At 34.9% G+C, this 10360-nt stretch overlaps 1 protein-coding gene across 1 annotated transcript; it reads right to left on the reverse strand.

Annotated features, from left to right (window-relative positions):
• Positions 1-2773: 2773 nt before the first annotated feature.
• On the reverse strand, positions 2774-9367 carry LOC118206097 (uncharacterized). Its single transcript, XM_035378367.2, has 7 exons — positions 6594-9367; positions 6452-6499; positions 6258-6338; positions 6115-6171; positions 5285-6023; positions 4041-4393; positions 2774-3927 (listed from the first exon to the last, which is right to left on the reverse strand). The coding sequence occupies exons 1-5, from the start codon at positions 6624-6626 to the stop codon at positions 5712-5714; spliced, it is 531 nt and encodes a 176-aa protein (XP_035234258.1). The 5' UTR covers positions 6627-9367; the 3' UTR covers positions 2774-3927; positions 4041-4393; positions 5285-5711.
• Positions 9368-10360: the final 993 nt, after the last annotated feature.

Here is a 10360-nt window from a genome sequence, read left to right on the forward strand (position 1 = left end):
CAGAAAAAGTCCGATTTTGTGTCAAAATACCTATGTTAGAATAGTGCTATATATAAATCTAATATATATCCTAAGTCGCGCTTTCGAGACATGAAGAACGCAATTTGAATTTTGTCAATCGGCCCAGTAGATCGGGAGATATAGGACTGTCCCATTTTTTTTTTTTTTTTTTTTGAGCAGTGTACATGGCTATGTACCATGGAATATTTTAACATGCTCCAAAGTAGCGCAATAGCATCTGAGTCTTTGATATATGTCAGGTTAATGTAAACATAGTATCTCAGTCACTATTTTTTATGTAACATATGTTTAGTGTTTATATAATATTGTTTCCATAATCGATATGTAACTCTCCACAAGTTTCATCCCTGCATGTAAATAACTATGTACATAGATTATTTTAACGTGCCCCTGTGTGGTGCAGTTAAGTGAAGATTTAATGCAACCAGTGCCTTCATTTTTTTATATTTAGGCTACGCCTTTTTAATGTAGATATAGTATTTTAGACATTAAATTTCATGTAACGTGTGTGTAATGTATGTGTAATGTATCTAGATGTTTCCATGTAATGTATGTGTAATGTATCTATGATATCTGTGTTTGTATCTTATAATTCAGTATGTCTCCACACATGATTGTCTTATGCATTATTATCTAACTGTTTTCTATGCCTTACTTACCCCTGCACATATATAACCTTGTACCATAGAATACTTTAATATGTGGCTGTGTAGCGCAATAAGTGAAGCTTAAAGCACAGCGTCTGAGTCTGTGATATCCATACAATGTCTGTCCAATGTAAACATAGTATCCAAGTCATTAATGTTTACGTAACAAAAGTTTAATGTATTTAGGATATTGGGTGTTAATAATTGTTAAGTAACTTTTTCCATGTTTTACCCCTGCATGTAAATAACTATGTACCATAGAATATTTTAACGCGCCCCTGTGTAGAGTAGTAAGTGAAATTTTAATGCAACTAGTGCCTCAGTCCTTGATATTTAGGTAATGTTTGATTAATGTAGGTATAATAGTATGTTAGTTATTGATTTTTATGTAACATATGTTTAATGTATTTATGATATCTGTGTTGGTATGTTATATTTCAGCATATCTCCACATATAATTGTTTTATGCATTATCATCTTACTGTTTCCAAATCCTACCCCTGCATGCATATAACGTTGTACAGTAGAATATTTTATCTTACGCCAGTCAGGCGCAATAAGTGAAATCTAATGCACCTAGGCGTCCGAGTCCTTGATATTTATATTGACACTGGTGGACGTGGCGCTACACCAATTAACCATATGGTAAAGGGGTGGTGCCCACGTCCTCCGTCGCATGTCGCATGTCGCATGGGCTTGGGAAGTGCTGCATACAAAGAACTTCGTTGAAAAACTTGGTGAGGATTAGGATCATCTTGGTAAGAAACTTCTTCACCATGGAGTTGCTAGTGCAGCTAAGAAATTCTGAAGGCATAACTGGACTAGTGTTGTCCGTGTGTGGAATTGTTGTAAAATTGGAGTGGAAACTAGAAACTAGGTTTTCTGTTGTAATGTCAGTAATGTTCATGGAAAACTGAGATTCCAGATGCTGTGCTAAAAGTTCTGCATTCACAGTTTCTCTATAGTGGATCCTGTTGGGGGCCTTTAAGGAGCGTAATTTTATTGTGGCATTTTTTATACCTGGACAGGTCTCTGCACAGTGAATAATCATCTGTAGAGAGTGAGTCCAGGTAGTTCGTCCAACCATTTTGTGCTCGGAGCTTTGTAAGAGATTTGACTGCATTGTTGAGATGGTTGAATTGTTGTTTATCTTCTCGACTTCTAGCGCGTTAGAACTGCTTTCTGGCAGCATTCCTTCTCTTGATCAGGGATCAAATTCTCTGGATCTGGTATATTTGCTGGATTTGATTTCTTTATGCTCATAAGCAGTTTAAATTTTTTTGGTGAGATCTTCTAAGTAACTGTCAACGTCATCCCCTGTATGGAATGAAGGTAGTGTGTAGTGAATGTTGTTGAGAGCTTTGTCATATGATTGCCATCCAGTGGAGCATTGGCAATTTTTAATAAGAATTCACATAAGCATTATTGCAAAGTCAATAATGCTAGCTAGAGGAACCAATAGCACACCGTGTTGAAGAAAAATTCGCTTATTAACAGAACTGGAACTGGATAATCTTTACCAAATCATCGTAACAGGTGATAGCAACGTTAAACATATTGATTGGGGCTCTCGGCGCACAAATACCAACTACCGCGTTTTGCACAGCTTCATTACTAATCATACCTTACATGTTCCGATCGAATCTTCCTACACACCTGTTGATCCACGTAAATCAGATATTCTAGGCATTATATTATCTAACACCTCTATACCTGTTGCTCTGGAAGTCAAGGCAGAATTTTCTGATTATCGCTTCTATAGGTATTACTAAAGAAGATGGCCCCATCATAAAAAATAAAACTGTTTGGATTACCGTTCATAACATCTTGATTAAACATCTGTCAAATGTTTTCCCTCTTTCAAGTAAACATTACATTGATTATGCTATTAAAAAACTCACGGACTTATATCACGGAATATCTTAAAAACTTATACAGATGTTATTGTTACAATTCAACTTACAAATCATAATATTATACTTCTACGCAGTATCAGACATAATTATTAAAGAACGAAACAGAACGCTTAAACTGTTGCACAGAAACTGGGATCAGACTTAAAAATAGAAATCAATATCTTCAATGGAAGAATTAAGATAATTATCTATGATTAAAAAAACAAAGAAGAATTTATTTCCAAACTTAATGATGGCTCTCTTTGGAAATATCTGCAAAATCATAAAAAAAACATATCTAACAGGCCAATTAGTAGTAAGCGGCCGTACTCGGCGGACGGAAGTGACGTCACAGAAAAGGGGCGTGGTATCCGCCATCTTGGATATCACGTGACAACCGGAAGTGACGACACCAGCGCCATCTTGTATCACGTGATGGAATGACATCATCAAACTTTCGTTTTTATTCTGTGGCAACGATTTTGTTATCAAAGTTTTTATTTTTTGTGGCAAGGAACAATTTTTATGTTTATGCCAACGAGCTCTTAAACACATGTTTGGAATGGCATCATCCATTTCTTGTTGGGACATGTTGTCTTACAAAATGACGTCTGCCGTATCACACCTTTGTATACCTCCGCTAAGGTGTATGGATCCTTTTCTGTCGACCAATCAGATTCTTTGAAATATGACCTCACCGTCTCTTAACCAATCATCTTTCAGATGAAATAAAGAGTTCCTACCCGATATAAGGATATCCCGAGCAACGTTCCACATTTCTTTCCTACCTGTTGCCCAGAGTGTACGTACCTGCTTTTGTTTCTACCACCGTCTATCATTCTTCGAATGGATCAGGCACGAAACCACAACGCACCAGAGGTAAGTAACTTTTTGAAATAAACTGTTTTCGGATTTTTTAATCTTTAAAAATAGTTGAATTTGCAATATGTGCTTAATTTGTCTTTACTTTTTTCAAATGGAAAACCTATTTGAGAAAGAACCTATGCCTTTGAATGATAAAGTGTTGAGCCATGAAGACCGCACCCAAGATGCTCCAAGATAATCGGCCAGCTCTTGTGCCAAAAGAAAAGCTGAAGAAACATCCCATTTCGAGAAAAAAGTGCGTGTTTGCGAAAAGTAGTTTATATGTCAAAGTTGATTTTGTTTCGGGTTTATTCACAGCTTTTCTTGTTTTTGGTCCTCGGGTGATTTTGGAGGGGTTGTGCAGAGCTATGACATCCTTTTGGAGACTTTTGATGGCTTCAAAATTTAAGAGCTGGGAATTTCGAAGTTCAACGAAAATCCTCTGACTTTGCAACAAGTTTTCCTAATAGCCGTCTGTTACGCATAATTTTTCGGACCTCCTGAAAAAAAAAAATAAATAAAACATGGTGAGAAAAAGACATAACAGAAAAAATATGCATTAAACATTTTTTTTGGTACATATTAAATAAGGAATTTTTTTAAGGGTCCTTACCTGACACGAAGGTTTTGATGATATCTCCATCCAATTCATCTGTAAATTCCCCTAAGAAGTGACCCAAGGGAGGATCATTGCGACCGTTGGTAGTATAGATGATGGAGTCTGTGTCGTGATACAGGACGTCTCGACCCAGCTTCTCCATTTCAGCGACCATTCCAGTCGATCCTCAAACATATGGACAGGCATTGGCACATCTATGACTTTCAGGCATTTGGTAGGCCTTTTCGCAAGTATTACAATAGTATTTGCTGGCAAAAAAACTCTTTGAGGGACTTAATGACATCGTAATATCCATTGTGGAGCCATAAATTGATCCGTTGAGACCTCTTCTTTCCTTTATAGACCACCTAAAACACAGCAAGACAAAAAAATTCTCTTGAATTCCAAAAAATCAAAGTAAAATCAGTTAACATTTAATTGCATACATAAAGCGATCTAAAAATTCCCTGTGCATTTAACATTGAAAGGAATTACATGCATATATGTTAAAGTAAAACAAAAAAATTCATCGTGCATTCATTTTTTTATAGTTTAAAATTTTAACATCTTAACGAATTGCGTGCATGCATAAAGTGAATCTAAAAATCACCATGCGTTCAATTTTTACAAGTCATATTTTTAACATCGAAGCGAATCGCATACATTAAGTTAGTAATCTAAAACTTATCTGTGCATTCAGTTTTAAAAGTTTTATTTTTAACATCGAAACGAATTGCCTTCGTGCATACATGTAAATAAAATCTAAAAAGTTAAAGTATTCAAAACTTAAAAATTTTTACAAGTGAAAGTTTTAACGAATTACAAATATAAAATTAATCTAGCAAGTTAAAGTAAACTAAAATCTCACTATGCATTTAATTTTTATAAGGTATATTTTTTAGCATCAAAGCGAACTGCATACATTCATGCATAAAATATAATCTTAAAATTTAGAGTAATTCAAAAATCCACCATGCATTTTTGTAAGACATATTTTTAGCGTCTAAAGAAATGCATGCATAAAATATAAATTTTATCTTAAATGTCAAATTAATCTAAAAATTTTTCAAGTTATGTTTTTAGCATCTAAATAAATTTCATACATAAAAATAATCTAAAACAATGTAACACAATCTAGAAAATTCACCATGTATTCAGTATTTTCAAGTTATGTTTTTTAACGTGGAAACGAACTGCATACATGCATAAAGTTAATCTAATAAAAACAGAAATATCTTGAGATAAAAATATTGACTTACTCGGTTCAAGTTTTCCGAAGAAAAGACGGCACATCCAAGTGGTCTTCAAATATGGCTATCTCGGCAAACGTGCAAGGGCCTAGAGGAACATATGAAGCCATATGAGCCATATGAAGTTCCTTGGCACGTTTCACAAGGGCTGGTCGACAACGCTTTTGCATGGCATTGATGGCAGTCGTGTCCTTATTCAGATGCGCCAACGCATACACAATTGCTTTAGCGCAACAGAGTCCTTCGTCGTCGTATGGAATAGAGAGGTTAGATTTTTTACTGATCCTATCCATAGAGATGTTGACTACTTTCCTGTTTCGTCCAGCACCGACAGGTCGTCTAATGGTGATCACGTCCACCGAGAACCCTGTGTCTAGTTCAATTTTGTCTTTCGACTGCAACACTTTCATCACGGCAGCCAGAATCTTTTCAAGTGTTAAAGTCGAAACTGCATGAGGAAAGTACTTATCGGCTTATCCAGCCCTTCTGCTTGGATACAAAATCTTCTGCTTGGATACAAAATCTGCTTGGATACAAAAAGGTCCGAGGGACCCAAATCGGCTGTCGTCTGGCGAATGAGCTGTTCGAATAATTCCCGGACGGTGTCAGGAATTCGAACCATGGGCACGCCTTGAACATCCTGAGGCAGCCGTTCCATATCTATACTGGCCCGGAAGGTAATTTCCTCGGCATGATATTTATGGTTCCGTCGACGAGACTTCTCTGTGAGTACAATCGCCTCATCGATCTGGAAAAAAAAATAAGTTTCAGTAATAATCAAACATTTTCAAAAATACATTATTTTAATAAATCATGTAAAAAAAAAGAAAAATATATACCCAACGTTCATGGGTACCAGCCATATACACAGGACCACCAGCTGATGAGGAAGAAGCCTAAAAATAAATAAATAAAAATAAATACATTCATTTCTAGTACTAGAAAAATATTCTAACAGAATCATAAGGAAACGAAAATTTACCTCAAATCCAGAACCCACATGATAGTACAAGGGTAGATCCATAGGATTTTCAAGAAAGATCTCATCCACTTCATCGATTAACTATCAAAATAAATGTGAATTCATTCAAAATAAAATACGCTCAAATGGTAAAATGCATTCAGAAAAAATACGCTAGAAAGTTATGAGTTATGTGTAAAATATTAAAAACTTACATCATCATCCGAATCACGGAACGGACAATCGGGATCCTCAAATAGCACCTGGCAATTAAAAATTAGAATAAATAACACATTCAAAAAAATTCGTGTTTAAGAATAGTGATCTAAAACCAAATAGAAGCGAAAATGTACTTACATTAGATGCAGAATAAACTGGCTTGGCAGACATCGTGTAGAAAAACGAAATGGCGAAAAAGAAAAAATCACAGAAAGTCAAAAGTAACGTTCACTCAGCAAAATCCAGAGTAGAAATGATCGCAATAGTTCCAAGTTACACTTATGCCGAGATTATCAAGCATTCTGCTTGATGTGTTCCGGCTGTCATCAGATGTTTGCTCTTTGGGCGCTGAAAAGAGAATAAGTTTGAAGTGTGAGTCCAGAAGGGCAGGAGCTAATGGCGAAATGGCGTGACCAGTTGTCACGTGGGCTGCAAGCTGACTTATCATTGGTTGCGAGTCTTCTGAGGAATACCTCGCTAAAATTGCAATTAAAAACAGTAAAAAGCATTCTATATGAAAGTAGAAATAGTAAAATTAATTATATAAATCAGTCTTCTAAATTATTTACATATAAGGCTCAGACGCTTGCTGCTTGAGTTTGGTGTCACTGAAAGTAGATACTATCGTGATCATTATTTAATAGACACTAATTAAGTGGAAAAGTCTTGATTATTTAATATACACTAATTAAGTGGAAAAGTCTTGATTTTCCTTAATCAGGTAAGCAGCATAAGGCCTGAGAAACCTATCTTCAGCAAGTATCTCGTAGGGAAACAAGTTAAAGCTCATAAGATGTTCACAATTTACCGCACCATTGAAGAAACTTGCATTAATCTTGCGAATAAATTGTTTTAGTGGTTTAATTTTCATGTCTCTATGCAATACTTTGTTTCTGACGTAATATTGGGCATTTGTGCTAATCCTAAGGAACTTGTTCTGCACTTTCTGGAGTTTCTCTACATCTTTTCCCGTGGCGGTAGCCCAGGCTGGCGCCGCATATGTCATAATTGGTCTGACGGTACTAAGATAAATTAGTCTTTTCTTATACAGATCCAATTTTGAAAATTTTCCTATAATTGGGAAGAGACATTTCTTGACTCTTAGTGCATGGTTACGAACATTCTCAATATGTGCATATGTCTCAATATGTCCAGGTAAGTCGATTATTGATAGTTATGCCAAGATATTTCACTTTATTGACAATTGGCACTGGTTCGTTAAACAGTAACAGTTCCTTTTTAAGGGGGACGTTCCTCTTTCTTTTTCTGACAATGAGGAGTTGGGATTTTTGGGCATTAATCCCGACTTTCCAGCGCTTGCACCAGTTTTCAATGTAAGGGACGTTTTCCTGTAGTTTTTTTAATTTCTGATCGCAATAGTCAACGCGAGCGAATATATAGACGATGTATAAGAAAGCAATACGCTGATTGGCTGAAATATGATAGATATTGTTAGCGAAATGCTGATTGGTTGTAAAGATTGTATACGTTCGCCAGGGCAGATGTAGAAAGCGTGAAGCGGTTTCGGCATGCTGCAACGTGAAAGAGATGACGTTTGCCTGTTTCCTCCAGCCTATTGACGTCATGGTGACTTTCGCTCCAAACGGAAAAATAGCAGGTTTGATAACATGAAGGGCTTAGGCAAGCGGTAAAGCGCTAGATTCCCATCCCAGAGATATCGAGTTTGAATCTCCGCCGTGGAGTTATTTTTAAAATTCATTAAAAATGGATTAAAATATAATGGAGTCAATTAAAATTAATTAAAAATAATGACGGATTAAATAATTAAAATGAATCGTATAAAAATGAGTAAATAATTAAAAATAATGAATAAAAAAGATTAAATAACTAAAATAATAAAGGAAAATAATTGGTAAATAAGAAAAATAATAAAGTTGACGTCACGTGGTTCAAGAGTTCGTTGCCACAAAACCTAAAAATTGTTCTTTGCCACAGAAAGTAAAAACTTTGAAAACAAAATCGTTGCTACAAAATAAAAACGAAAGTTTGATGATGTCATTCCATCACGTGATACAAGATGGCGATGGTGTCATCACTTCCGGTTGTCACGTGATCCAAGTTGGCGGAGACCACGCCCCTTTTCTGTGACGTCACTTCCGTCCGCCGAGTACAGCCGCTTACTACTTACTTCCTCAGAAAATGCAAAATTTGGTGGCAATATGTCTGCTTCTTCGTAGAGTTACATTTTTCTCTCAGACAGTGTATTAATTCCTAGTTTGCGTAGACATTAGTGTGACACATTAGGCAATATTTATTTTTGCGATTTGAAGTGACCCAATATTAAGCAAAAATGTTGTTTTTACAAGGTAACTAATAGACAATGTTTTTAAATCCAACTTATTAAATAGATCTTTCTCAAAATTCGGTGAACCCATCACTCAATAAGTTCTCAAAACTAAATATCTGTCTCTAAGGTAATTTTTGACTTGTCCTCAATGTCCATAAGAAATTAAATGATTTTGAGAAGAAACTCGATATCACTCTCGTAAGATAACAGAAAATATCATACAATAGACTCCAATAGGAAGACATTGTAATAGAGTTTGCTAACAGTATCACGCTAAATACTTAGAGCCGGGACCACCGAGATCTCTAGATCTCGCCCGTACAGATTCTTTCTGTGGGGCAGACTTAAGCATCCGATGTTAGTCATTTTCCTAGCCGACGTCAGGATCAGAGTATTTGATCCAACGCTTGTTAAACATAACTTTAAATTGCAAGTTCACACTTCTGTTAACTGATATCCAGCAAACTGCGGAAATTTAGTCTGTAAGTATAAGCGGTGCATCTCTTCAGTTTAAAGTTTTCAATAAAAAGAACAAGAACTCAAGAACTTTACTTAATTACGGACCGAAACCTTACATGCTAATATCTTGGAAAATCGCATTTGAGCCGTTTTAATAGCTGTTATATAAATTCCATGTAAAAATAAACATTATTCGAGCAGTTTTAATACTGACAAGTGTACATTCTTCTCTCTTAATAGTTGTTTTGTTACATTGATAATTACAAGAGTCAAATAGTTGATTTGTTACACTGGTAATTAAAATAGTCAAATAGTTTATTTGTTACAATGGTGATTACAATGTTTAAATAATTGTTTTGTTACATCGATAATTGCAAGAGTTAAATACATTTCAAGGAAAAATTATCAACATTCGATACCATCTCGTTTAACTGACTTAAATTAATTTCGGTGCAATTGAGACAAACTTGAATCAGCAAAGAAACTCTACTCTTAACAAAAAGTAGAAAAAAAAATTAAATTGAATTGAGAAATCCTTAAGAGCAGTCACCGTTGATAAATTTTTACAAACAAAATATACTTAAAAGCGCAAATAATGACTTTAGAATCTGAACTTCTATGGAAACTAAAGCATCGAGGACTTCATATACAATAAAAAAAATGCCATAACCTATGTGAATCTTCATTATTCTCAGATAAATCTCTTTAATAAACTACTGCTGGTCTGCAAAAACATTTCGTAAAGCTGTTCTGAAATTGTAAATTAATTTAATTACTTTCTGCAGCAATGTCTTCAAAATTTATTCTTCAGAACTTCGAGTGGAATAAAACTTCTCTGGTAGTTCCACTAATCAGCAATCTGTGTTTGAAACTATTCTTCATTTCCACTTTGATTGCAAAACTAACCATCTAAAAAAACTACATAAATAATAGTTTCTATAGCCATTTTTACCTAAAAAATTACATATTAACTATTTTTTAATACAATTTCATTTAAATTCTGATTTTTATCTTAGTTTTTACAGGAAGTGAATACAGCGTTGATATATTCTCAGTGCTTTTTAAAAATAAATTTCTCCAGAATGGTGTAATTTCCACAAAAAAAAAAAAAAAATCTGTTTTTTAATGCTCCAGATCA

Source organism: Stegodyphus dumicola, chromosome 11 (assembly GCF_044657685.1).
Source record: "Stegodyphus dumicola isolate Sdum_Otavi_A_Nest chromosome 11, ASM4465768v1".
NCBI lineage: Eukaryota > Metazoa > Arthropoda > Arachnida > Araneae > Eresidae > Stegodyphus > Stegodyphus dumicola.

Bases quoted from the DNA above. Each gene is read 5' to 3' on its own strand.
- LOC118206097 (XM_035378367.2), bottom strand. From the start codon at position 6,626: ATGTCTGCCAAGCCAGTTTATTCTGCATCTAAT. The intron at 6,339-6,451 runs GTAAGTTTTTAA...TTATTTTGATAG, and splicing joins TCCGTGATTCGGATGATGAT to TTAATCGATGAAGTGGATGA. The intron at 6,172-6,257 runs GTAAATTTTCGT...ATTTATTTTTAG, and splicing joins ATGTGGGTTCTGGATTTGAG to GCTTCTTCCTCATCAGCTGG.